The sequence below is a fragment of the Antechinus flavipes genome, chromosome 5 (genome assembly GCF_016432865.1).
Source record: "Antechinus flavipes isolate AdamAnt ecotype Samford, QLD, Australia chromosome 5, AdamAnt_v2, whole genome shotgun sequence".
Classification (NCBI taxonomy): domain Eukaryota; kingdom Metazoa; phylum Chordata; class Mammalia; order Dasyuromorphia; family Dasyuridae; genus Antechinus; species Antechinus flavipes.
In genome coordinates, this window is record NC_067402.1 from 292,689,354 (window position 1) to 292,716,339 (window position 26,986).

General features: G+C 57.3%; 1 protein-coding gene across 1 annotated transcript in view; it reads left to right on the forward strand.

Annotated features, from left to right (window-relative positions):
• Window positions 1–23,431, forward strand: part of PLXNB2 (plexin B2) — a 90,100-nt gene extending 66,669 nt beyond the window's left edge. Inside the window, exons 12-38 of the mRNA XM_051962604.1 lie at window positions 638–739; window positions 1,449–1,541; window positions 3,050–3,131; window positions 3,378–3,538; window positions 4,151–4,299; window positions 4,781–4,889; window positions 5,906–6,054; window positions 6,175–6,345; window positions 7,431–7,569; window positions 8,290–8,517; window positions 9,096–9,272; window positions 10,129–10,268; window positions 10,763–10,863; window positions 11,622–11,851; window positions 12,270–12,451; window positions 13,543–13,609; window positions 13,916–14,062; window positions 15,084–15,240; window positions 16,941–17,041; window positions 17,317–17,401; window positions 17,735–17,889; window positions 18,082–18,242; window positions 18,846–18,993; window positions 19,860–19,924; window positions 20,733–20,808; window positions 21,577–21,651; window positions 21,912–23,431. Coding sequence (XP_051818564.1) covers window positions 638–739; window positions 1,449–1,541; window positions 3,050–3,131; window positions 3,378–3,538; window positions 4,151–4,299; window positions 4,781–4,889; window positions 5,906–6,054; window positions 6,175–6,345; window positions 7,431–7,569; window positions 8,290–8,517; window positions 9,096–9,272; window positions 10,129–10,268; window positions 10,763–10,863; window positions 11,622–11,851; window positions 12,270–12,451; window positions 13,543–13,609; window positions 13,916–14,062; window positions 15,084–15,240; window positions 16,941–17,041; window positions 17,317–17,401; window positions 17,735–17,889; window positions 18,082–18,242; window positions 18,846–18,993; window positions 19,860–19,924; window positions 20,733–20,808; window positions 21,577–21,651; window positions 21,912–22,016 — 3,555 coding nt within the window. The 3' untranslated portion in view covers window positions 22,017–23,431. The remainder of the gene's footprint in view (window positions 1–637; window positions 740–1,448; window positions 1,542–3,049; window positions 3,132–3,377; window positions 3,539–4,150; window positions 4,300–4,780; window positions 4,890–5,905; window positions 6,055–6,174; window positions 6,346–7,430; window positions 7,570–8,289; window positions 8,518–9,095; window positions 9,273–10,128; window positions 10,269–10,762; window positions 10,864–11,621; window positions 11,852–12,269; window positions 12,452–13,542; window positions 13,610–13,915; window positions 14,063–15,083; window positions 15,241–16,940; window positions 17,042–17,316; window positions 17,402–17,734; window positions 17,890–18,081; window positions 18,243–18,845; window positions 18,994–19,859; window positions 19,925–20,732; window positions 20,809–21,576; window positions 21,652–21,911) is intronic.
• The last annotated feature ends 3,555 nt before the right edge of the window (window positions 23,432–26,986 follow it).

The window sequence follows — 26,986 nt, forward strand, 5'->3', positions numbered from 1 at the left end:
CAGGTGAGGAGAATCCCTGGAACGGGGCCGCTGGGGTTCAAGCCCACGGCCTGCCACAGACGCTCTGGGCCCCTTCTGAATAAAGGAGATCACGCCCCAAAGCCTCATGTGTAGGAGGCCCCGTCCACAGAAGGAAGTGTACGAGCATAGGGCATGCCATGGCCAAAGGCTGACCGGAAGCGATCCTGATCGGAATTATGGGAGCAGTGGCCAGGTCTTGCCTAGGGGGAGGGTTAGGAAACCATGGGAATCCACTCTCAACTCCCTGCTGCTCCCTGATTGCCTCCTGTGTGTCTTTGAAATCCCTTTCCATCTTAGCAGCTGCGAGACAGGGGTGGGCACCTCTTGGAAAAGCAAAAATCCTTGATAATCTGCATAGAGCCCTGGGCTTGAACCCAGAGAATCTTTGACCTCACCTGCCTGGGCTTTGGATTCCCCCTCTAGGAACTGAAGAATTAGCTTAGGTGACCTTGGGAGTCCCTCCCAGTTCTAACCCGGTGACTGGGATTCCCCCAAATTCATCCAAAGTAGATTTGTGTCCCTTCCCCCCGGGACAAGGCAGCAGGATGTTTCCCAGAGGCCTGGGGTCCTGCAGCAGGAGACCCCCCCTCACTGGAGCTGCTGGCTCTGTTTTCAGGAGGAGAACTGTCCCCAGTTCCTGAACCCCAGCCCGCTGGTCATCCCCATGAACTATGAGACAACTGTGAACTTCGAGGGGAAGAATCTAGATCCAGCGAAGGTGAGTGCGCCACTGAGATGCTCCCTTCTCTAGGAAGTCTACCCTCTTTTTCAGAAGGGCCCCGCTAATGCTTTATATGTCTTATCCAAGACAAGTGATGCATTGTATTTAGTACAGATCAACAGGTATTTATTAACCGCCTACTATGTGCCAGACACCGAAGGGACAAAGACAGAGGCAAAATAACCCTTGCCTTCAAGGAGTTTACACTCTCCTCAGCAATAGAGGGAGAGAGGGATCTATGAATACTAAGTCTATGAAGTAATTTAGAAAGAGAAGAAAGGAGAAATCAAATCAGAGAGCGCTAACATCCATGAAGGGATAAGGAAGCTTCCTTAGAGGAGGTTTGTTCTGCTGGGATTTAGGGGGAGAAATGAGAGGGATAGCATCATAGGCCTGGAAGCTGGAGATGGGCCGATAGGTGTGGAGAACAATTAGCCGACTTTGAGTGATGAAGTAATTATGTGGAAACTATCCATAAAGAAGGCAGTCATTACCCAGAAGTCCTTCCTCCTGGAAACTCTGAGCAGGCTCAGATAGCCTGGCAGTCCACTGTGTGTCTCAGGCTGCCATAACCTTAGGCCTTGAATTAGGTTTCTCTGAGGGGGCTGCAGGTTGCGATAGGGAAGGGAGCCACTAGAGAGCTCTTTGTCTCTTCCCTCTCCAGCGCCTGAATCTGAATTTCATGTCTTTCCTTTATCTCCCCTAGATGCCATCCCTGCACGTTGGCAGTGAGAAGCTGAAATTTGAAAAGTCAGTGACCACCGGAGGGTCAGGCACCTTCACCTTCACAACCCCCAAGGTACGGCCGGGTCAGGCTGGCCGGGGGACAAGAAGTGGGGGGTGGGTAGATCAGCCCCCAAACAAGAGATGTAGGGCTCGGTGAGACCACACTTAGTAGGTGTCGAGAAAATGCCAAGCACAGGAGGGAGCCAGTCTGGAGGTGGAGGGAGTGAGAGGGTGTCCATTCATTAGGGAAAGGACCCAGGGAGCCACCCGTGACAGGAAGGGATTAAGGGCTTCATGAAGAAAGAAGGGGAGTTGGCTGTATGCACAGTGTAGCAAATTGGGAGCAAAGTATGATAAAATGTAGCTATTTACCTCTACTTCTGCCACATTTGGGGATACACTGTATCCCTCCTGCCTTTTTCCCCCATTGGGAGGTTCCAGTACCATGGTATACAATGTATCCTTCTTGCCTCTTTTTTTCCCCATTGGTAGAGATACCAGTAGGATAGTTATGTTTTAAAATACAATGTATCCCTCCTGCCTCTTTCCCCATTGGTGAGGTACAGAGTGTCTTGTTTAAGGAGACAGTGTATCCCCCTTGCCTCTTTTTTCCAATTGATGGAGATACCAGTGGGAAGCTCTGTGTTTAGAGATACAGTGTATCCCTCCTGCCTACTTCCCCTTTGGTGATGTACAAAGTCCCTTGTTTAAGGATACAGTGTATCCTGATCTTTCCCCACTGGTGGAGATATCAATAGGGAAGCTCTATGTTTAGATACAATGTATCCCTCCTGCCTCTTTCCCCATTGGTGAGGTACAGAGTGCCTTGTTTAAGGATACAGTGTATCCCCCTTGTCTCTTTTCTCCCTTGGTGGAGATACCAGTGGGAAGCTCTGTGTTTAGAGATACAGTGTATCCCTCCTGCCTCTTTCCCCATTGGTGAGGTACAGAGTGCCTTGTTTAAGGATACAGTGTATCCCCCTTGTCTCTTTTCTCCCTTGGTGGAGATACAGTGGGAAGCTCTGTGTTTAGAGATACAGTGTATCCCTCCTGCCTCTTTCCCCATTGGTGAGGTACAGAGTGCCTTGTTTAAGGATACAGTGTATCCCCCTTGTCTCTTTTCTCCCTTGGTGGAGATACCAGTGGGAAGCTCTGTGTTTAGAGATACAGTGTGTCCCTCCTGCCTGTTTCCCCATTGGTGAGGTATAGACTCCCTTATTTAAGGATACAGTGTATCCTGCCTCTTTCCCCATTGGTGGAGATATCAGTAGGGAAGCTCTATGTTTAGATACAGTGTATCCCTCCTGCCTCTCTCCCCATTGGTGGAGGTGCAGGGAGGCATGTTTAGAAATACAATGTATCTCTCCTGCCTCTTCCCACATGGAGGCCTGTAAGGAGCACCCATCAATCCCTGAGGTATTGGTGGATTTGTGGATGTGCTATAGCCTCTGGGGGAGCTGCCCATTCAGTGACAGTGAATCTGTGCTCTGCTGTGTCCTTGGGGCTGTGTGGACTTCCTCTGGGGCAGGAGCCTGGGACCACTCAGCCACTGGTCCTCCAAGGGTGTCTCTCATTTCTCAGTTATCTTATGATGGGAACGAGACGCTGCCCCTGAACTTGTACGTCAAGTCTTATGGGAAGAACATTGACAGCAGATTGGAGGGTGAGAAGCTTCATAGATCAGAAGATGAGGGCCTGGGATCGGGGTGGGGCCTGGGAGGAAGGAGCTGGGTTGGGGAGGTAGCATGGGTGAGGCCTGAGAGAGCTGGGGTGAAGGAGCTAGTCTGGGTGTGGGGGCCTATGATGGGTGGGAAATGGTGGGGGGGTAGATGAGGGAAGGAAGCAGGTCAGGGTAAAGGTGCTTCCATCAGAGGTCTGCCTTCCCTCCCCAATGCTCTTCCTTCCACAGTGACCCTGTACAACTGCTCCTTCGGCCGCAGTGACTGCAGCCTCTGCCTGGCCGCCAACCCCGCCTACCACTGTGTGTGGTGTGGGGGCCAGAATCAGTGTGTGTACGAGGCCCTGTGCAGCAATATCACCACCGAGTGCCCACCCCCTGTCATCACCAAGGTGAAACGCCCCGGCTGCCGTCCCCAACGCCTACCCTTCACATACAGCCAGGGAAGGGGGGAGGGCCTGACCCTGGATAGCCACTTGCCTGTTTTCTCAGTGCGCCTTCCTGACCTAGATCTACACCTCTGGAGTGTGTAATTCTGTGTTCTCCAGCTGTATTATACCCCTGCGCACACACACCTCTCAGAGTGAGCGCTCTCAGACACTCTGACCCTACAGTTCTCCCACTTGTATGAACCCTGAGAAGGAGGTGCTTATGGGGGACAGAGGCTGTGACTGTGGCCAACGTGGCCACATTGTGTGGGCTGTGCCCAGGCCCCCTCGCTACAGGGGAGGGTCAGAAAGAAAGCCACTAGAGTGGGCCCCTTAGAGCCGAGCAGGCCCTCCCTGGCTTCTAAGAGTAGGTGCTCATAGGGTAATAAGGATTGTAGTTCGTGTGTGTGTGTGTGTGTGTGTGTGTGTGTGCACTGCAGACATGAGCACACAGGGGATGGGTGCGCATATTAGGGGGGAAAGGAAGCAGTGAGAGGTTCTAGACCTGCTCCCCCAGCTGCCACTCTGCGTGGGCACCCATCACCCTTACTCACAGTTCTGGGTACTTGTCTCCAGATTAAACCCGAGACGGGCCCCCTGGGTGGCGGCATTCGGGTCACCATCCTAGGCTCTAACCTGGGCATCCGAGCTGAGGACGTCAAGAGGATCACGGTGGCCGGCAAGGACTGTGCTTTTCAGAAGGCCCAATATTCCGTGTCCACCAGGTAACAGGATGGCGCTGAGCCCCTCTCTTGGCCCTGCCGTGGGACCGGGCTCAAAGCGGGAAGCCTACAGTGTCCCCTGAGGTTCTCCCGCTTGTTTCCTGGAGAGGAAAGGGGGAAGGCCTCCTCCCCCCCGTTATGGCAGGGGAGGGGGCACAGCTGGGCCAGGCTACAAACCAAGCTATAGCTCGCAACAAGCTTCTTGGGGGCCATCACCCCCTCAAAGAAGCCTCCCAGCTCTTTAGGCACTTAGCCCTCTGGGTCGGGACTCTGAGCTTTGACTTTATTTGTTTTGACTTGTTGTGTAAACTGAATTGAGGTGCTCGTGTAGACCCCATGAGGGAAAGGAAACATGTGATCTATGGGGCAGGGGATCGGGGCTGAGTCCTGGATTTTCAGAACATTAGGCTAGAGGCCTGAAGGGAGGAGCGTGTAGCGGGGGGAGAAGGAGTGGGATCTGTGACCCTGACCCTCTGCCCCCCAGGATTGTGTGCGAGGTGGATGCTTCCAAAGAACCCATCACAGGGGGGATTGAGGTGGACATCAATGGGAAGCTGGGCCAGTCACCTCCCCACGTCCAGTTTACCTACCAGGTGAGTGAGGGCCCGGCTCTGTGGGTCTGGGAGCCCCATGTGGCTGACACAGGTGCCAGGGGAGGAAGGGATGTTGTAACAGAAAGCATCTTCCGTGAAGTCCGAACCCTGGCAGACCCAGGATGGGGCACAGATGCGTGACATCTATTTCAATGGGAGCGGCATCTTGGAGCCAGGCTGGAGCCTCGGAAAGCTTCAGTGCCCGGCCTCTGCCTGGGTCCGAGCGCGTGGCCTGTATTTGAATCACTGCGAGAGGAATGCGGGAAGGAGAGGGAGTCATCTGTCTTTTGTCTTCTATGGCTCCCTATTGCCTCTTCTGACTGACATTCAAGGCCTTGCACAACTTGGTTCCCCCTCACCCCCACTCCCTGCCTTTCCAGCCCTATCTCCTTCTCCTCTCCTCCATACTCTACTCCAGGGAAACTGGACAACTGTCTCCCCTTGAGCCGTGTGACATCTCACACTTTCCTTCTTCAGTGTTTTTGCTCAGACTGTGCCCTCTGCCAGAAATGCCCTCCTGTCCTCATCTGATGAATTACTTAACCCCCATCCTTTTAAGGCCAGTCCCCAGGCGGAACCCCGAGCCGGGAACCTCTGTGCCGTCCCCGCTCCCGGTCCCTCCCCGCACTCTGGGTGCCCCTTTCTGATGTTTTCATCGTGTAATGTTGCTTCTCGCTGAGTTCTCTGCTTCCCCCTCTAGACTGTGAGCTCCCGGAGGGCAGGCATTATGTCTTTAAAACTCTGTATCTCCCCAGCTCTCAGCACCCAGCAAGCACTTAATAAATGTCGCTGTCTCTCCGTGTCTGTGTCTCTGTGAGTCGTGTCTCTGTGCATGTGTCTCTGTCCGTGTGGTAACACTTTGCACCCAACCACTGAGTCATTCAGAGACTCCACTGAGCAGCGACTGCCCCCGCCAAGGGGCCGTGCTCTGAGCAAGCTCTAAGGCAACAGGATCCGGGCCAATGTGCTCAGGGATGGGGGTCCTGACTTGGGCTCTGGGCCTGTCTCCTCCCCAGCAACCAGTGCCCATGGAGGTGAATCCCACCCAGGGGCCCCAGGCCGGCGGGACCACTCTGGTCATCAGCGGCTCCTACCTGGACACCGGCTCCTCCGAGGACGTCCGGGTGATCCTGGGCACCCTCAAGAAGGGTGTGCCCTGCAAGGTGTATGTATCGCCACCCTTCGACCCCCAGGGGGCCCTTGCGGGAGGGAGGAGGGATGCCCCTAAGGCGAGGCCTGCCCTCCGTGGCAGAGGCCCAGTGACTCCCCTCTGCTTCTCCTGCAGCATCGAATTTGGGCCCCATATCCGATGTGTCACGGGGCCCTACGAGGCCCTCGGGGAGGTCCCCATTGAGGTCCTCTACGGCAACTCCTCGACTGCGGGGAACCGAGTCACCTTCACTTACCGGGAGAACCCTGTGCTGAAGGCCTTTGAGCCCCTGCGGAGTTTTGTCAGGTAATAAGTCTCACCCCTGCTGGGAAGGTACACAGACACACTTGGAGGCACCTGCGTGTGTACACACACACACACACACACACACACACACACACATGGATCCATCCCAGCCCCCCAAGTCTGCCCTCTAAATGCAGTCCTCCCAAAATCAGGCTGTCCAGACTCTCCAAGTTTGCCATAACCCCTCCACATTTCTTGGCACCGCTGGGGACGGCTGAGAGGCTTGAGGCGGGAGGGAAGGGTCCCCAGGAAACCAGTCCTTCCCCTGCTAGCGCTGATGGAAGGTGGAAGGAATGCAGTGGGGCAGGTTTGGGCACCTGCTGGGAAAACCCCAGGCCTGACTCAGACCTCTCCCTGCCCTCTCTCTTCCACTCTGGCTCCTCTAGGCGGCTTTCCAAACATCGCCAATCCTCACTGCCTTCTCTAGCACACTCACCATGTCATGTTGCTGATCACTGGGTGGTCCCCCGTGCTCAGCTTTCTACCCCCCACGTGGTAGGATGGCCGGGTGGAAAGTCTCGAGAGAGACTGACATCTGACCTCTAAGCCATCTTGTCTGTGGACAAACAGACGTCTGAGACCGAGAGCGAGGGAGATGTCAGGATGACTTACTTCCCGCCTTGGAGTATTTAAGGCCCAGGCCCTCCCTGTCTTAGGGAAGAGGGAGTAGCTGGAGTGTATAAATGGCATCACGTCAGTGGGGGCTAAAGTATATAAGGAAGTCTTCCCTGATAGATGGCTCCTGGGAAGTAGAAATGGCATTACGTCAGTGGGGGCTAAAATATATAGGGAGTCTCCCCATGCCAGTTGGGGCTAAGGTGAATAGGGAATCTCCCCTAACACGTGGCTCCTGAGGAGTGTAAATGGCATCACATCCGTGGGGGCTGAGGTGAATAGGAAGTCTCTAATGCAGATAATTCATGGCTATCGGCTTGCCGGATAACCCTAACTGGCTGATTTGACTCCTGCCCCATCTCCTCCAAAATCCTCGAGAAAGAAAGAAGCAAGGGGTGAGGGTGGCGCTGCCCTGGGCAACAGGCAGCCAGGCTTCCTGCTGTTAACCCCTTTGCCCTTGCTTTTCCCAGTGGAGGACGGAACATCAACATCACAGGCCAGGGATTTGACCTGATCCAGAACTTCTCCATGGTGGTAATTGCAGAGCCGCTCCGATCCTGGAGCAAGAGGAGGAAGAGACAGGCTCTGAGCCCCCTCCAGGCCACGAAGGTCAGTCCCAACCCGTCCCACCTGCCTACTTCCAGCCCTTAGGCCACGTCCAGCCCTTCTGAAATCTGAACTTGCCCCATGAGGAGACAGTTTCCCAAAGTGAGCTGGAGGAGGGAGGTCAGCACCAAAGGGTCCAAGTCCCAAGCAACATCGGATGGGCTTTGAGGGAAAATGGCTCAGGGTTAGGGTGATTAAGGTTATGATCCTGTAGAGGATCATATGTCACATGAGCAAGATCGGAGCATGTCTGCTTGTCAATATGTATTTGAAGGCATCTCTGCTCAGGTATGAGTCAGACTAGTGGCCTTGGAGTGGGCAGAGGGGGCCCTCCCAGCTCAGAGGGCCCCTGGCTCATCCTTCCCAGCCTCTCCCAGCAACCACTGGGGTATATTGATTTCTGCCTGCAATCCATTTCTTACTGATGGAAATGATCCGGGGGGTGGGAGGTGATCAGACGCCAGTGTGGGGGATGGAGGTGGGGGGAGATCAGTGCTGTGTGAATAAAGCCAGAGCTGCTCTGGTCCCCAGTGGGAGCCTGGGTCTGGGAGAAGAGGCTTCAGTTGCCGCAGGTACAGTTTATACCCAAACCATGAGGATGCTGGCCACTGCCGACTTGCTCGAGGGCAGAGATCTGGCTGTGGTGGGCACTGGGAAGGTACCTCCAAACCCAGGCGCTGGAGCCCACGGACCCCTTGTAACGCCATCTATCTTGGTCCACAGGTGGTGGGGACCACGTACACCCGGTACAGTGACACCAAAGTTGTCTTCTCGTCCCCCCAAGTCCCCGATGAGCCCGAGGCCTACAACATCACCACGCTGCTCCAGATGGACGGCCACCGTGTCCTGCTGAAGACGGAGGCGGGGGCCTTTGAGTACGTCCCGGACCCCACCTTCGAGAACTTCACTGATGGAGTCAAGAAGCAGGTCAACAAGCTCATCCACGCCAGGGTGAGGAGATGGGAGCTGTCCTCGGGAAGCTTCTCTGTCCCCTGGGGGCAGCCAGGATGGGGGCGTTGACTTTACCAGCTGTGAAACCCTAAATGGGGAGGGACGGCCAGTTGAAGCAGTCAAGGAAAGCCTCAGGACGCTCATCCCTGGGGGCCTTAGACTTTACACAGCAGTCACAACAGGGCATGATGGGGCAGCCATGGTGGGACACTGGAAATCCTAAATGGGGAGGGAGGCCCAGTTGGGTTGGAGCAGTCAAGAAAGGCCTCAGGAAGCTCATCCCTGGGGGCCTTAGACTTTACACAGCAGCCATAATGGAGCATAAAAGGGCAGCCATGGTGGGACACTGGAAATCCTAAATGGGGAGGGAGGGCCAATTGGAGTAGTCAAGGGAGGCCTCAGCCTCAGCTTTCTCGTCTGTAGGTAAATGGGATTGACCAAGGCCCTTAAAGCCCCATGTTTTCAGGTTCCCACTGGGGCTCCCCCAGAGAGCAGGACCTTCAGGGATTGAAGGCCAAGGGCTAAGCCACTCTTGACCTTCCGTCCACCTGTTCCGTCCTCCCCACCCCTTTCACCAGGGCACCAACTTGAATAAGGCAATGACCATCCACGAGGCAGAGGCGTTTGTGGGTGCCGAGCGATGTTTCATGAAGACGCTGACTGAGACCGACCTGTACTGTGAACCCCCTGAGGTCCAGCCACCCCCCAAACGGCGCCAGAAGCGGGACACCACCCACAACTTGCCCGAGTTCATCGTAAGTCAGGAGGGACATCCTGAGGCCCCTTACTTGGCTCTGCCTGGGACGTTTGAGCAGGAGGGAGGGCCTCTGAGAGCGTGAGGCGATGGACCTGTAGGGGCTCCCTCCTCCTGAGGGATCCTTAGAGGGTAGGCCGAGGTCGACCTTGTTCAAACTCTGAACAAAGGCTTTTCTGAGCCCAGGAATCATGGGAGTGGAAGTCCAGGGAAAGGGGCAGGAGGGCAGGAAGACTAATCCCTTGTTCAAGGGAACAAGTGAGTTCTTAAAACTTTGGGTCCCTCTGTTTGCCTGGAGAGCCATTGGTGTGCTGATTAGTAGTCGTTCTTACCCGATCATTAAAGCAGACCCCTGTGTAGCGACAAGGGGCTAGCCTTGGGCTGCTTGTCTGTATTAGATTGAGCAGGCTTTTTCCTCCCCTATATTCACAGGGGGCTTGACTGGGGCTTCAGGGTCCTTAGCACCCTCTGAGCCAGTGGTGTGTGCCTACATGGACCTGCTGGTACATGCTTTGTAACATTTACCATATGCACTGACTGGGTAGGACCCATGTTCTGAGCCACAGAAACAACGTAAAAGTGACTCAGTGTCTGCCCTCGGGGAGCTTAGGGCCTGGGCTACCCCCTCATGGTTAGGAGATGTCCTGAGCCTGAGGGGCTCGTGCCATCGGCAGGAGGCTTTGGGTCCAGACCGTTGAGGATGCCCCTGAGGAACGGAATAAGCTTCCCAGAGAGGGAGCGCTCCGCAGCAGCCTCCACGTATACCTCTCCAGACTCACTGTTGTGTGTTAGGGAGCCCGCCCCCCATCACGTCCTCCCGGGTCTGCATCCTAAGAGGGCCGTCCTTGTCTGTGCAGGTGAAGTTTGGCGCTCGGGAGTGGGTCCTCGGCCGGGTGGAGTACGACACGCGGATGGGTGACATGCCCCTCAGCATCATCCTGCCCCTGGTGATCATCCCCATGGTGGCCATCATCGCATTCTCCATCTATTGCTACTGGTGAGACTCGCCCCACCCCTCAGGACTCCCCCCTTCCCAGGTTGCCTTGGGACTGGCCCCGGTTCCTCCTGCTCTCCCTAGAGCCCATTTCCCAGGCTTAAACAGCCAGGCTTAGACCCTAATCCCCAAATCAGCCCTTCCTTTCTCTCCCTTGGGCTCCAGGGCATCCCCCCAGTTCTCCATCCTCCCCCTTCCAGAGAGGCGGGGGGAGACGGCAGCTCTAACCTGCAAACAATCCCAGAGGCCTCTGCTTGCTTTCCATGACCCCTGGAAGTTAGATTATGGCCTGGGGTAAAGGAGGTGGGGAGCTCTGCCAATGAACCACCCCTTAAAGTACTAGCACTCCAGCGGGTGACAGGACTGATAGACTTAGAAGCTCACCCACTTCTAGGCCTGAGCCTAGGACTACAGCACCCCCTTCCCAGCCCCTGAGCCTCCCCTTCCACTTGGGGCTAGAGCCACTAACCAGTTGGGTGTCGGGCTTCTCCCCAAAGGCGCAAGAGTCAACAGGCTGAACGCGAGTATGAGAAAATCAAATCTCAGCTGGAAGGCCTGGAGGAAAGCGTCCGTGACCGCTGCAAGAAGGAATTCACCGGTATGGGGTGGGCCCCGTGAGGGTCCCCCGACTGCTAGTTCTTGGGGAGAGGGGCCATTGTAAGATCAGTTCTGGGCACACGGTGCACTGGATGGAACACTGGGTCTGGAATCAGGAAGGCCTGAGTTCAAATGCAGCCAGACACTTGCCTCAGTTTCCTCATCTGTCAAATAACAGAAAAGGAAATGGCAAAGCACTATTAGGTTATGGTTAGACCCAACAGAACCCAAGGTCCGCCCTTAGAGCAGAAGCCAAATGAATTAGGTGCTAAGGAGAAAGATGGAGCTTCCTGACTAGCCCAGCCCTTGGCGCTGCCTCTCCCACCTAGAACTTCCCACGCCCTGATGTTGTGGGGCCATCGAGGAATAGCTTGGGCTCTTCTGACCCTTTCCTTAAAGTGTCCCCCCCCCCCCCACTTTACTCCCTGCTGGCGTCCCTAGCAGAATACCAGCTGGGACACTCCTGGGGAGTGTGCTCTCAATTTCTCTCCCCGGCTGGGTGACTCACAGCTAGAATTTATCAGTGTTGCCCTGAGTGACCAGAAGCCTGTGGGCACTTTATGGGGCAGAGGCCGAGGAGAGCCTTCATCTATGGGGAGGGGTCACTGTGCCAATCAGAGGAGGCAGGATCAACGGGAGTCAGCCTGAGAGAGTGGGACTTGACCGTAGCCAGATCGCCAGGCTTTGGGTGGGCAGGGGGCGCACAGGGAGCCCCCCAGGGGCCCCCAGCCCAGGCCTGACTCTGGCGACTTCCCGCAGATCTGATGATCGAGATGGAAGACCAGACCAATGACGTGCACGAGGCCGGAATCCCCGTGTTGGATTATAAGACCTACACGGACCGGGTCTTCTTCCTGCCCTCCAAGGATGGTGACAAGGACGTCATGATCACAGGGAAGCTGGACATCCCCGAGTCTCGCAGGCAAACAGTGGAGCAGGCTCTCAACCAGTTCTCCAATCTGCTCAACAGCAAATCCTTCCTCATCAATGTGAGTGACCTTTGAGGCAGGGAAGGGCAGAGGGCAGGGGAGGCAGAGTAGGAGCCCCAGGCCCTGCCATCAGAGAGCTTCCAACTGGTGGGACAAAAAGGCAACTCCAGGCCCCAGGCCCTGCCCTCAGGAGGCTTCCATTCTGGGAGGGGACAGAGGAACAGCCCCAGGCCCTGCCCTCAGGAGGCTTCCATTCTGGGAGGGGACAGAGGAACAGCCCCAGGCCCTGCCCTCAGGAGGCTTCCATTCTGGGAGGGGACAGAGGAACAGCCCTAGGCTCTGTCCTCAGGGAGCTCCCAGTCTGGGGAACAGAATGTGACTTTTCATGGCCCTGGACCCTTGGGTGGACACGAAAAGCATGTCCTGTGAGGGCAGGGGAGGTAGCAGGCGGCTCAGACCCTTCCATGCTTTCCCCCAGTTCATCCACACCCTGGAGAACCAGCGGGAATTCTCCGCCCGGGCCAAGGTATACTTTGCGTCCCTGCTAACGGTGGCTCTTCACGGGAAGCTCGAGTACTACACGGACATCATGAGGACGCTCTTCTTGGAGCTCATGGAGCAGTATGTGGTGGCCAAGAACCCCAAGCTGATGCTGAGGAGGTACCGGGGTCTCTGGGCTGGTGGGGGGAGATGCCCAGGGGTAGCCACTGAATGGGCCGTGTGCCGAGGATAGCATTGTGTAGTGCGTGAGAAACGTGGCACATGGCGTGGGAGGTTTGCCTTGACTGGGGCCACGGGAACCTTTCATCCTGTATGGCCAGGTGGCTGTTCATCCTTTCCCTGGCAGTATCAGAATAATCCCACCTTGTGTCTCTGGGCTTCTGGACCCTGTTATAATGTATGGCTGATGCTCCAAGGATCTGCCAGCATTTCTTGAGCACCTACTATGTGCCGGGCACCATACTAAGGGCTGTCGGACTAACGAGGAGAAATCCCTGACAGCCCCCCGTCCAGGCCTGAAACCCAAGAACGCCCTTCTTCCTTTCCCCACTTTGTCCGGATTAGTTCTGCCTCTTTCCAGCTGAGTATCGTTGGAGAAGTCCCTTCTCCGAGCTTCTCTGCTGCCGGAGGATGAAGTTTAGGTTGCCTCAAAGGTCCCTGCCAGCTTCAGAGCTGAGATCCCATGACTAATTCAAGTGCCGGATCCTGCCTGACCTCCCGGGGCCTTCACCCCCCGACCTCTGCCCCTCATTAGATTGTCAAACTCTTGAGAGACGGTCGCTCTGAATCCCCAAGCCGGAGGACGTGCTTCCTGTAAAGAGAAGGCTTTAATTAGGATGGAACGTGTGTGAGTGTGAGTGTGTGTGTGTGTGTGTGTGTGTGAGTGTGATAGACAGATTTTAGGAAGGGAAATCCCAGGAACTGGGTTAGAGTCCCAGCTTTTGATGCTGTTCTGTGACTACGGGCAAGTCCCCTAAGTTGGCTCTCAGTTTCCCTTTCTGTAAGGTAGGGGTAGGGAGCCTCCATCCAAGTTCTTTCCAGCACCATCCCATGACTGGACGGCCCTCCTTCCCCGAGGTCATAGGCCGCAGGGTACGGGGAGGGGGCCGAGCCACACTGGGACGTTAGCGAGATGGAGAGTAGCTTTGGAGCTCCGTCCACTCCCGTTCAACACGGGTCAAACCCACACAGCCTCCCCCCTGTCAGAGCTCTGGCCTGGGGACTGAGGCCCTCTGCCCTTCTGCTTCCAGGTCAGAGACTGTCGTGGAGAGAATGCTGTCCAACTGGATGTCCATCTGTCTGTACCAGTATCTCAAGGTGAGACCCGTGGGTCCCCTCCATCTTGGGGAAGGGGGAGCTCCCTGGCAAAGACCTTGGAGGAGCCGGGAACTCTGTAGGATGCCGGGGTTCTTTCGTACCTCCTGGTCGCACGGTCCCACCGTGGTAGGCCTCCCATCTGTGGCCAGCCTCGGCCCGTAGCCTGCCCTCATCGCCTGGAGCTTCTTTGAGGCCGAAGGGTGTGGTGGGGCGGGCTGGAGCCCCCCAGGGCCATCAGCTGCTAGGGAGAGGAGACAGAAAAGCACGACTCCCCAGCCTGGCCCCCTTGCCCTCCGCCTCTTCCAGGACACCGCCGGTGAACCGCTTTACAAGCTCTTCAAGGCCATTAAGCACCAAGTGGAGAAGGGCCCGGTGGATGCCGTGCAGAGGAAAGCCAAGTACACCCTGAATGACACGGGGCTTCTGGGGGATGACGTGGAGTACATCCCACTGGTGAGCCCCGTCCCCTCCCTGCTCCCCTCCTGGCCTCCCCGTCCCCTCCCCCACTTTCTATCCTTTGCTTCCCGGGTGGCTTTGACCTTGAGAAGTCAATTCTGTTCTCTGGACCTAAAGTTAAGAAAACAAGGGGGTGAATCTCCTTATGCTGCCCCCTTGTCTGGAACCAGACACAGGCCCCTCGGAGTCCTCCTGCCTGTCCCACAGCCTGAGCTGGAAGTCCCCTGTGTCCCCAGAGCTCCCTTCTCCCCTCCTCTGACCCCAGGGCGGAGAGCCCCACTCAGATCTTCCTCCTCAGCCTCAGGGTGACAGGGAAAACTAAGGCTGCTACGGTGGGGGAGGCGGTACTCGGGTCCAAAGTAGGCAGGACCTTCAAGGCCAAGCTAAAAGGGGTCTGTTTGGATAAGGGTGAGGGCCACACACACACACGTGTGCGAGTGCTGCTCGCGTGACCCAGGTGGGCTCAGCCCCGCCTGCTTAGCCGCGGCTGATGTTCTCCGGCTCTGCCATTTTTGCTTCATCCATCATCCTGGGCTCTCTGCAGCTGCTCCCTCCTCCTCTTCCCCCTCCCCCCCAGGCTGCCTTCGTGGGCCCTGAAGGACAATCTTTCTCGTTCACGGAGTGGGGAGGGGGCTCCAGGCGCCTTCGCTCCCGCTAAGTGTCTTTCTGAATTGTCCCTTTGCTGATTCCAAGGCCTGATGTCTCAGTGGAAGTCGGAGCCACTGGAATGTGCCGCTCCCAGTTCTTTCTAATTAACGCCCCCGAACAGTAGCCTTAATGAGCCCCGTCTGTGGATGTGGCAAGGGACACAAAACGTGGGCCTTTTTTCCTTTCTGGGGCTGGAGCCCTGAGGATTTGGGATTATCCTGGCTGAGAAGGAGACCAGATCATCCAATCGGGACTCTGTGCGAGGGGTCGGCTCTCAGGGACCCCCAGCCCTGCCCTCGGGGAAGGGAGCAGGACAGGGCACACAGGGAGGGACGGCTGAGCCCAACCCATGCAACCCCTCTTCCCGCAGACCGTGAACGTTATTGTTCAGGAGGAAGGTGTAGACGCTATTCCTGTCAAAGTCCTCAACTGTGATACCATCACCCAAGTCAAGGAGAAGATCATTGACCAAGTGTACCGCACGTTGCCCTGCTCCAGGTGGCCCAAGGCCGAGAGCGTTGTCCTGGGTACGTGCTCACGTGGGCTGGGCGTTGGCTGGCAGGCGGGCCCAAGGGAGACCCGGGATTGTGGAAAGGGAAAGGACTTTCCCTGGGACCGGTCTAGAAAGGCGTTTCGGAGCCAGATGGAGAAGCGGCCCCCGGGGCGGGAAAAGGAACCCAGAACGCTATATCCCAGAAGCCGAGGGAGGATAGAGTGTCTGGGAGGCGGGAAGGAAGGGCAAATGGGTCAGCAGCGCCAGGCAAGGAGGAGAAGGAGGGCTCCAAGGCCTCAGGCTGGGGAGGGAGGAAATCACTGGGGACCCTGCTTGGAGAGACCACTTTAGTGAAGGGATGAGCTCAGAAACCACAATTGTAGGGAGTAAAGTGAGGGAAATGAAGGCAGGGAGGGGCGGGTGAAACTGTCTGGGCTGTGCAATGGGGCGGCTCGAGGCTGGGGCAAGGTCAAGATCAAATTTTCTTCAAGAGAAATGTTTCGAGGCAGTGAGGAAGAAAGAGGAGGGGAGGGAGAGAGAAGAGGGAGAAAGGGAGGGAGAGAGAGACACAGAGAGAGCTAGAGAAAGACAAAGAGAACAAGAGAGAGAGCTAGAAAAAGACAAAAGCAAGAGGGAGAGAGAGATAGAGAGAGAGAGAAAGGGACACAGGAAAAAGCTACAGAAAGACAGAGCAAGAGCTAGAGAAACAGACAGAAAGAAAGGGAAGGAAGAAGAGAGAGAGAAGGACACAGACACAGAGAGGGATGAGGGAGGGAGAGAGACAAACACAGAAAGAGACAGCAAGAGCTAGAGAAACAAAGACAGAGAGAAAGGGAAGGAAGAAGAGAGGGAGAGAGAGATGGATGGAGGGAGGGAGACAGACCCAGAAAGAGAGAGAGAAAGGGACACAGGAAAAAGCTACAGAAAGAGAGCAAGAGCTAGAGAAACCAAGAAAGGGAAGGAAGAAGAGAGGAAGAGAGACAGACAAAAAGAGAGCAAGAGCTAGAGAGACAGAAAGAGAGGGAGAGGGAGAAATCGAGAAAGAGGACAGCGTTCAGGGAACAAGCTGCTGCCTGGGAGGGCTTTGAAGTTTCAGTGTGGGCGGCTGGAGGAGGGAAGAGGAGATTTGCAACATTGGCTATGGGGAGTGGGCTAGAGAATCACTCTTGGAAAGGGGGGTTCTCCTGCTGACCCCAAACTCAGAACGTCCCCGGGGCTCCTAATTCTGCCTGACGACAGAGCCTCAGGGGGGAGACCAACATTGAAAATCGTTTTTGGGCTGAAACCTTTCCAACCCTCCGAGCGTCAGGCCTTTGGGGAGCACCTGCTGTGCGCCAGGCTCAGTGCCGGGGACGGGGACGGGGACGAGAGCGCTCGGAGGCGCTGCCTTCAAAGAGCTGCCGCTTTCTCTGGGGAAGCTGAGCCTGTGGGGGGAAAGGGCAGAGGTTGGCCTGGAAGCGAGATGAGCCTCATTCTAAGAGGAGCCAAAGGAGGCTCGTTTGTGGAAGGGCCTCGTGCCCCAAAGCGGACTGGAGCGCCTCAGGAGGGAGCGAGCTCCCTGTCACCTGGGACTTCAAACCCAGGCTGCCCCGTAAAGGTGATTCCGGCTCAAATTTCCGGCCCGGAAAATCGCTGAGTTGGAGGATTCCTTTGTCAGATTTGCTATTTATAAAATGGGTGCCTGAGCCCTGTGGCGGGCCTGGCACACGGGTGAGTGGAGCCTTCTCCCCACAGAGTGGCGTCCTGGATCCACGGCCCAGATCCTGAGCGACTTAGATCTCACTTCGCAGCGTGACGGCCGCTGGAAACGCATCAATACGCTCATGCACTACAACGTAAGGGTGGCCGCGCTTGGAATCCCTCCCCCAAGCCCTCGTGGTCACAGTCATGCCCCCTCCCCTCGTCCCTCAGGCCCCCCACTATCTCAGTCAGGGTCAGCCCCTTGGCCCCCCGCTTCCCAGGCTCCTCTCTGCCTCAGCCATGCCCGGTGACCGGCTCCTTGGCTGGGCCTCCAGCGGTCCCGGGAAGGCCCCAGGGCTTGAGTCCGGGGGTGAGCGCAGGAGGGGCCTGTGGTCCCAGGAGTCCTAGAGCTCCAGCCATGTCCCCCCAGGTTCGCGACGGGGCCACCCTTATCCTTTCCAAGATGGGGATCTCGCAGCAGCCCGAGGACAACCAGCAGGACCTGCCCGGCGAGCGTGAGTCTTCTCCCCCACCCCCCTTTCCTCCTTTGGCCTCTGCATGTATCACCATGGACTGGTCGCTTCCCTCTCTGTGCCCAGTTCCTCTGGAGCCCTTGAGCTTAGATCAGAAGCTCAGGTCTCTGGGCAGCGCCACAATCCACAGGGGCTTCCTGGGGGAGATCCTCCTTGCTGATTCCCTCCTTCTCCAGTTCTTATTGGAAGCCCCGAGTGATGCCCCTAGTAATTTTTGGGGGCAGAGAGCAGAGGGCCGCCCCGGGCCTGGGCGTCAATCAGCTCCACTGGCCCACGGGGACAGCCCCGCTCAGCCCCACCCTGTCCCCCCTCCAGGCCACGCCCTCCTGGAGGAGGAGAACAGAGTGTGGCACCTGGTGAGGCCCACGGACGAGGTGGAAGAAGGGAAGTCCAAGAGGGGCAGCATGAAGGAGAAGGAGAGGACCAAGGCCATCACGGAGATCTACCTGACCCGCCTGCTGTCTGTGAAGGTGCAGGGGCTGGGGGCACCGGGGGCTGAGGGCGGGGGGCACCAGGGGCTAAGGACTGAGAGCCGGGGGCTGGGGCTGAGGGCTGGGGGCAGGGGGCACCAGGGGCTAAGGGCTGAGAGCCGGGGGCTGGGATTGTGCCAGCAGCTCCTGTCCCCCACAGGCCTCTCACTGTGCTTCCCTCCTTCCCCACAGGGCACGCTGCAGCAGTTCGTGGATAACTTCTTCCACAGCGTCCTGACCCCCAGCCCAACGGTCCCACCTGCCGTCAAATACTTCTTTGACTTCCTGGATGAGCAGGCAGAGAAACACGAGATCAAGGATGAGGACACCATCCACATCTGGAAAACCAACAGGTGATGACCGGGAAGGAAGGGGCCCCTGTCCACATCTGGAAAGGCTGGCAGGGGACTCTGCCCATTTCCTGACATAGTGAGGGCAAGAATGGCTCCGAATTCTGCTCAGTCCTGATTCCTCTCCCATCCGCTCCTTTCTGTAGCTTTTTCCTGTGTCCCTTTCCCTCTGTCTTTGTCTCTTTCTGGGTCTGTCTCTCTCCCTCCCTCATTCCAGTGCTGTTTGTCCTCCCACAGTTTACCTCCCATGGTCTCTCCCTAAGTCTACCTCTCAGTGGGCTCCTGCCTCAGTTTACCTCCTGTGGCCTCCTCCCTCAGTTTACCTCCTGTGGCCTCCTGCCTCAGTTTACCTTCTGTAGTCTCCCTCAGTTTACCTCCTGTGGCCTCCTCCCTCAGTTTACCTCCTGTAGTCTCCCTCAGTTTACCTCCTGTGGCCTCCTCCCTCAGTTTACCTCCTGTGGCCTCCTGCCTCAGTTTACCTTCTGTAGTCTCCTGCCTCAGTTTACCTCCTGTGGCCTCCTCCCTCAGTTTACTTCCTGTAGTCTCCTGCCTTAGTTTGCCTCCATGGTCTCCCCCTAAGCTGCCTCTCTATGGCTCCTCCCTCAGTTTACCCCTTCGATTCTGGGTAAACATCCTGAAGAATCCTCACTTCATCTTTGACGTCCACGTCCCGGAGGTTGTGGACTCCTCCTTGTCCGTCATCGCTCAGACGTTCATGGATGCCTGCACCCGGACGGAGCACAAGCTGAGCAGGGTGAGTGGGGGACCTCCCCGCCCACTCCAGATGCCTCCCCAAGCCCTCGTTTCTGGTCCTCCATTTGATCCGGGAGCTATTAAGCCAATGGCACGGGGCTGGTGGGGAGGAGGGAGGGGGTGCCCCTTAGGCTGGTGCTTTGCACCCATCCACCACAGGCAGGGCAGGAGGAAGGGGGGACTTCTCCCCATTCTGAGTCACGCAGCCACTCAATGCCAAAGGAGGGATTTGAACCCAGATCTTGGGGCCAGCGCTCTAGCCACCCCAGCTAGCTGTCATTTGGGAGTGCAGGTGATGGGGAGGTGCCCAGCGGGGGGCTTGGAAGCCCCTTTTGTGGGTGATCGGGTGTTCTTTCACCTTATTTTTAATGCCGTCTTATTTTTGGATCACCTTCATTTCCCAGTAATCCCTTCTCTCCTCCCTACCAAGCAACCATCCCTTGTAACAAAGGCTAAAAAAAGAAAGAAGGGAACAAAAAAAGCATTTGGTCACCCAGCAGCACCTCTCCTCAGGAGAGACCCCGGCACCTTCTCGGAGGCCTCCCTGCCTCAGTTTACCTCTGTGGCCCTCTTGCCTCAGTTTCCAGATGGGAAAGACTAGAAATCCGAGAGGGCAAATGCTCACCCAGCGACAGAGAGCCCAGATGAGCTCCCGGCCGCTCTGCCAGGAGCCCGCGTTTTGCTGTTCTGGGAGGAGCCGCGGCTCTCAGGCCTTCTAGGGAGGCTCCAGAAGCCGGCTCCCTGCGCTCCAACCAGGCCAGCCTTCCGGGGCAGAGCCAGCCAACCCCCTCCCCCCCTCCACCCTTCCCTGCTTCCTCCTTCCAAGGTTGCTGTCTGAAGGTCACGGGCAATTCTGTTTTTCCTCAGGATTCTCCCAGCAACAAACTGCTCTATGCCAAAGAGATTTCTACCTACAAGAAGATGGTGGAGGAGTGAGTTCGGCCCCGTCCTGCCCTCTCCCCCCACTGCTTGGTGGCCTCAGAACTTGCAATGGAGAGCGGTGTTCTCCTCCCAGAACCCTCTCTGACCGGCCCATCCAGCCCTGGTCTCCCTCCCTGATCCTGGCCCAGCACGCCCATGTCTGATCTGGGCTGAGTTTCACAGGGTCTGGCCGGCATCAGGGGGCTCTGTCCCACATCCCTGCTGGCCCAGGGGCGTCCTGAGGCCATCCTCCACATTGCTGGGTCCCTGAGACCATCCCCCCACCATTGCTGGGTCCCCAAGGCCATCCCCCACATTGCTGGGTCCCCGAGGCCATCGCCCCACATTGCTGGGTCCCCGAGGCCATCCCCCCACATTGCTGGGTCCCTGAGGCCATCCCCCCACATTGCTGGGTCCCCGAGGCCATCCCCCCACATTGCTGGGTCCCCGAGACCATCCCCTCATATTGCTGGGTCCCCAAGGCCATCCCCCCACATGGCTGGGTCCCCAAGGCCATCCCCCACATTGCTGGGTCCCCGAGACCATTCCCCCACATTGCTGGGTCCCCAAGACCATCCCCCCACATTGCTGGGTCCCCGAGACCATCCCCTCACATTGCTGGGTCCCCAAGGCCATCCCCCCACATGGCTGGGTCCCCAAGGCCATCCCCCACATTGCTGGGTCCCCGAGACCATCCCCCCACATTGCTGGGTTCCCGAGGAGTAGGTGGGCATCTAGAAAGCCCGGGACCCCTTAATCCCTGTGCAGCTGGTGACCCCCTCCCTGCTCATCTATCCATTTGTCTGTGTGTCTCCCCAGTTACTACCGAGGGATTCGGCAGATGGTCCAAGTGAGCGACCAGGACATGAACACCCACTTAGCCGAGATTTCCCGGGTAAGAAGGGGGAGGAAGGGGGCAGCCTTTTCTCTCTCTCCCTCTTTCTCTCTCTCCTTCTCCCCCATCTCAGTGAATGGGGCCCCCTTCCTCTCTCCAATGAGTCACCTGCCATGGCTGGGGGGAGAAGGGGGGCTGCTTCATTGTGGGGCCGGGGCTGGGAATGCAAAGTGATGCTAATGAGGCGTGGGGGGTATGGAAATGAGGAGAGGGGAGGGGAAGCAAACCCGGGCTCTGGGTTTAAGGGTTGTTCCAGCAGCTGTGTGGGTGGCTGTGGACGGGACGGGGCTGGGCCCGGGATCCGCCGAGGGAGCGACGCAGGCGTGAGCTGCGTTGCCGCGCGATTGTGCGGCTGCGACGGCACCTTGAGGGGTGCATCTGCCCGAGAGCCTGTCTCTGGGGGTTTGCCTCCTGGGTGCCCGCTTATGTGAGCCGGAGACCCCGTTCTCCCCCTTCCCAGCGGGAGAGACCATTAGCGCACTCCAACTGTGCGTCTGTTCACATCTCCGTCCCCAGAGCTAATTGCTCACCTCGGCAAAAGGCTCCCCGCCGGCCCGCACGGGTGCGAGCCCAGAGAGCCCGCTCGTAAATCCATGGCCGGGCTGGGGCCGGGGTGGGAGGCCGCTTGCTTAAGCCAAGGGACCGGTCTGGGACCACGAGAGGGGGCCCACCTATGTGACTGTGTGTCCGGCTCAGAAAGGGCAGCCCCCTCGGCCGGCCCCCTCTTCCCAGGGGCCTTTGCTCACCAAGCGGGCGCTGTCTCCCCAGGCACACACCGACTCCCTGAACACCCTCGTAGCCTTGCATCAGCTGTACCAGTACACACAGAAATACTACGATGAGGTAGGTGGCGGGTCGGGGGGAGCGCGGGGGGTGGAGACCACAGAAGGGAGGGAGAGGAGCTGTGCTTGCCCTAGACCAGACTCTCGGACGGTTTTTTGGGAAGCACCTGGGTTGGGTGACTTGCCCAAGATCACACAGTTGAGCGTTTGAGGCTGGATCTGATCTCGGGGCTGCTGGTTTAGCCACTGAGTCGCCTAGCTGCTCCCCCCCCCCACAGCCCCCACACCCCTTCAGCGAGTCTTTCTGTCCGCCCCCCTCAGATCATCAACGCCCTGGAGGGGGATCCTGCAGCCCAGAAGATGCAGCTGGCCTTCCGTCTGCAGCAGATCGCGGCGGCGCTGGAGAACAAGGTCACGGACCTCTGACGGCTCGCCGTTCCGGGCTCTTTCCTCTCCGAGGAGCACGATATCCCATTTTGAAACGTACACTTCTACAAGGAAGAGAAATCGTGATTTTTCTGGATCGGCAAAATGAGATGTTGAAAGGATTTTTACTGTAAATTCCAATTTGATGGAGCTTGCTTGCTGGCTCGCTCCCGTGTGGGTGTGAGAAGTAGACCTCTCTCTCTTAGAAATGTAGATGTCGCCTTCCTAGCCCCGAGAGGCAGGGCCGAGGCCGGGGAAGCCGGAGGAGGGCCCGGGACGGCCCGACGGCCAAGGAGGGCCCTCAGGCCCCTCGCAGCCCAGCTGACCCGGGGCGCCCCCCGGCCCGGTAGCGCCAACAGGATGAGTCGGGGCGATGGGGGCCGGCCGGGGAGCCTGCCCGCCTCGGCCGCACACACGGGCCACGGCGTTTGGGGTACTTCCTAAGTCATTTGTAAATGTGCCTTATTGATCCTCTGATGCTTGTGACTTGGGACCAAACCAGCATAGAAGCGAACAGCAAGCACCGGTTCTCTGCGTGCGTGTGGACGGACGGCGAGGGGCCCGAGGCTCAGCCCTGGGAGCGCCCCGGCCCCCGGGACTGGCCGTCTTGGCCTTCCAAGCAGCCTCGGGGTACGGAAGCCGGCTCTCTGGGTCCGCTCTGAGCTGCCCGAGGTCCGAGCGTCCACCTGCCTGTCCCTATCGCTCGGCTGCCGTGCGGCGGCATCTCGAGCCTCTCTGTCTGCCCCAGGAGGTGAGAGACAAAATTCGGTACGATTTCCCCCAGCGCGAGGGACGGAGCAGCCTCGCCCCCCGCCCGCTCCTCGGGCCCTTTGGGCTCCGGCCCGTAGGTACGCCGAGGCCCTCGGCAGCCGGTGGCATTGGCGGCTGTGCCCGAGGGCCGCCCCTCGCCCTCCAACGGCCCCGAGCGCCAGCCCAGGGCGGCCGGCCTCCCCGGCAGGACTCTGCCCAGCCCCGTGGGCCCCAGAAGCCGCGCGGCGGCCGGACTCGCGGGAGTCTTTGTCGTGTCTAGTGAACACATGAGGTTTCGTCAGTGTGGAATGTCCGTGTCACGTCGAGTGTTGGCCGTGTCCCGAGTCGGGCATCAGATGTCACGTCTGTGGAGCATTAAATGTCGGGATTGTGGGAGAGTTCTTGGGAGGCCACGTGTCCAAGACCACGTGAGCACGGAGCAGCCCGCGAACATGCTAAGAGCGCACGGAGCAGATCTGGCCACAGCATCATGATGCTGGGCACGTGGCCCGCCCACGCGGCCTCTCCCTCCGTGGTCCTCGCTGTGCGGCGCCGGGGGCCTGGGCTGCTGCTGGGAGGAGACCGTCTGGGGGGTCTCCTCCCTGCCCCCACCCTCTCCCCTCTGTAAATCTTGTTGTAAACCAAATACATGTGTTTTTTTCATACCTGCTAGGGGGCTTGTCATTTATCCCCAGCGCCAGTCCCTCCTCTACCTCCGCCCCAGCCCCTTATACTGTCCACACTGCTCCCACCCCCATACATACACCGTCCACGGCCCTGCCGTCCGCGCTGCTCCCACCCCCGTACATACACTGTCCACAGCCCTGCCGTCCACGCTGCTCCCACCCCCGTACATACACTGTCCACACTGTTCCCACCCCCATACATACACCGTCCACGGCCCTGCCGTCCGCGCTGCTCCCACCCCCGTACATACACCGTCCACGGCCCTGCCGTCCGCGCTGCTCCCACCCCCATACATACACTGTCCACACTGTTCCCACCCCCGTACATACACTGTCCACGGCCCTGCCGTCCGCGCTGCTCCCACCCCCGTACATACACTGTCCACAGCCCTGCCGTCCACGCTGCTCCCACCCATATTGTCCACATCTCTGCCCCTGGTCCCAGAAGCCCTCGGGGACAATGTCAATACCTCCAATGACCCCTGAGTGTTCAGGGTCCTGGGCCAGTGGCCGTGGGGGCAGCTGGGAACGAGGCAGACTTGGACCTCCGCGGGGGGTAGGGGTGACCCTGTTCTGCTACTCAGCCTTGGGGCACCTTGACCCCCGGCATCCGGGCTGTCGGCTCCCCTGGAAACACCTCGCCTATCCAAGCACACGCGTGCGCCAGGCCCGCATGAGAGCACACGTGTGCGTGCATTAGCAGGAGGTACACGAGCCTGGATGAGCACCCCGTGCACGCTGAAGCCGGCGGCTTTATTCTTCCCTTCTTCCCTCCCCTCCCACTCCTCAAGGTCTCCGTGCCAAGCCCCAGGGGCGCCCCGTCTGTCTCCCTGGCAGCCCGTGCCGGCCTGCTGTGCGTCCTCAGTCTGCCAGGCTGGCACCTTCACAGCTCTGAGGGTCTAGAGAGAGGAGGGGCCGTGCCCACCCGGCCCCCGGGGGACCACGGCCAGACCGGCCCTTCTTAACAATGCTCCCTTTCCTTCAGGCCCAAGCCCAAACTCTTCAGCTCTCTGGCAACTCACAGCCCCCCAAGGTCATAGGGGAGCCCGGCTTGTGTGTGATCTTAGTTATTTTCTCTCTGGGCCTCAGTTTCTCCAACTCAACAATGCCAGATCCTACAATCCCTCCCAGTTCTCCTATTCAGAGAACCGAATCATTCTACTCATAATCTATGATCCCAATTTATAGAGGCCCAGAACCCCAGAGCTGGAGGCCCCTACCCAACCAAGATCCCTTCCTCTAGCATCCCTCGCAAGGGGCTGGCCCCCAGCCTCTCCTCTTTCAGCAGGTAGTGAGAAGGAGAGCTCACTACTTCCCAAGCAGCCCTCTTCACTGCCAGCCAGCTCAGATTATTAGGAAGCCCAAATCTGAGAAGGGTCCCTGGCTTGGAGTCCATAAATAATGACAATGAGGGCTTGGACAAGAATTGGGGACTCCGTCCATTGGAGTTGAGTGACCTAGCCATCCCCCTCCCCTGGAAGCCTCTCCCTCGCCCCCTACTCCTGGCTCTCAAACATTGCCCTGGCTCTCTCCTGCTGTTGCCTGCTGGGCCAAGCTAAATAAATCCATAAATGGGAACCATTGTGTGTCCCACCCCCCCTCCTCCCGCCATGTTTTGGTCAAGTATATCGTGAGCACGATGCTCATGGGACATGATCTTAAGGGCCCTCCCTCACCGGTCCACCTTCCGTTCTCCAACTTAGTGACGTTCTTCAAGCCTCCAGCCCGGGGCTTCTTAAGCTTTTTCCACTCAAGAATCTTTTTAGTCCAAGAAGCTTTGCGCGATCCCAGGCATATAGATATAGAAAATAGGTTTACAAACCAAACATTTACCGATAACCATTTAATTTCATGACCCCATTTGGGATCACAACCCACTGTTTAAGAAGCTGGTGAAGATGATGAAGTGAATCCAAACATTTATTTAGCACCTGCTGCATGCAATGTCCAAGTAGTTTTGATAATGGGATTGCAGGGAAAAGGGGAGAGATGGAGTTGGAAGCCCTACATCCCAATCCCAGCTCTGCCACTTCCTGGGACATGTGACTCCAGGCAACCCCTTGCCTTCTCTGAGCCTCAGTTTCTCCCTCTGTAAAATGAGGGGGCTAGAATACAGCTATGATAAGAGATAAGATGCAGTCTATGCCAGGTAAGAACAGACTCAGGCTTGGATCTTCTAAGGGCAGAGAAGGAAGGAGGTGGGAAGGAAGGAAAAGAGGGAAGAGGTAGGCAAAAAGAGAGGGAGCACCATTTGGCTTGGCAGAGACTCAGGGGAGGCTTTATGGAAAAGGGGGAGGAGGGCCCCAGTCTGGACCTTAAAAAACTGGCAGTCCTGAGGGAGGATGGCACTCCCAGGGCAGGGAAACACAAGTCAGAGAGTTCAGGGTATGTAGAGGAGGGAGGGAGGAGAGTAGCTGCACATGGGGGGGACAAGGATAGAGGTGGGGGGGCCCTTTGGGAAGGGTCTTGAAAGACAGGAGAGGAACTTTGTGCTAGTGGTAGGAGGAAGCCAGGGTAGCTTTTCTCTGCAGGGGAGTGACCGGGTCAGGCCTATGAGCCAAAAAGGCAAGATCCTGCTGGTGGGATCATTAAGGAAAGGAGAGTTTGGAAGAGGAAGATCCAGTAGGCAGTTATCCTACATCCCAAAGGAAAGAGTGAACAGTCCAGCTCCATGATCATCCGCCTTTAAATCCAAGTATAAAACAAAGTCATTTGCACCAAAGCCCCATAGAGGAATGTAATCTGACACAGTAGGAAAAGCTCTGCCTGACTTCTCTTCCATTAGCCTCAGTTTCCCTCTCTGTAAAATGGGCAAGCTCTGGGGTCACCTGCATAGAGGAAACCAAATGGGGAAAGGATATGAGAGAGAAAAAAAGAAGTCCCTGGACTGGGCCTATGGGTGGAGCTGGCAAGGATCCTGAAACTTTCTCTTTGTTCCCTTTGACTTCCCTCTTGTCTCCTCTGTACACAGCAGACACAGAGCTCCCTCCCTGGTACCATCCCCTCCTAAAAAGACCCTAAAGATAGACAGCAAAGTGCCATCTTTCCAACCTGAAGAAGTCAGTATTACTAGATAAAAATAGTATTACTATTTTCCCATATTACAGAGGGGAACACTGATGTCTAGCAAGGGGAAGGCATTGCCTAAGCTCACATGAGCAATGAACCCAGCTCATCCCATCAGATAATGATTCTTTCCACTATCAGTGCCTTGACAATCAAGGAAGGGACGACTTTCTGGGACAAGGATGGCCAAATTTCTAACAAGCTGGGATGGGGCAAAATCCTAGTCAGCTCCTCTGTGACCCTATTCCCTCTACCACTTCTACCTGAGTCGCAATGCCTGGTACACAGTAGGCACTTAATAAATGTTGATTGGTTGAGTGGTCTGGCCAGAAGTCAAAATGGACTCACATAATACACCCCCAGAAAGAGGAAAGGATGTGAAACTAGGGAGAGGGTTCAAGAAGGAGATGTCAAAGTGAGGTTGGGATTTCTGGACACAGGTGCCTGGCCAGAGGTGGAGGACACACT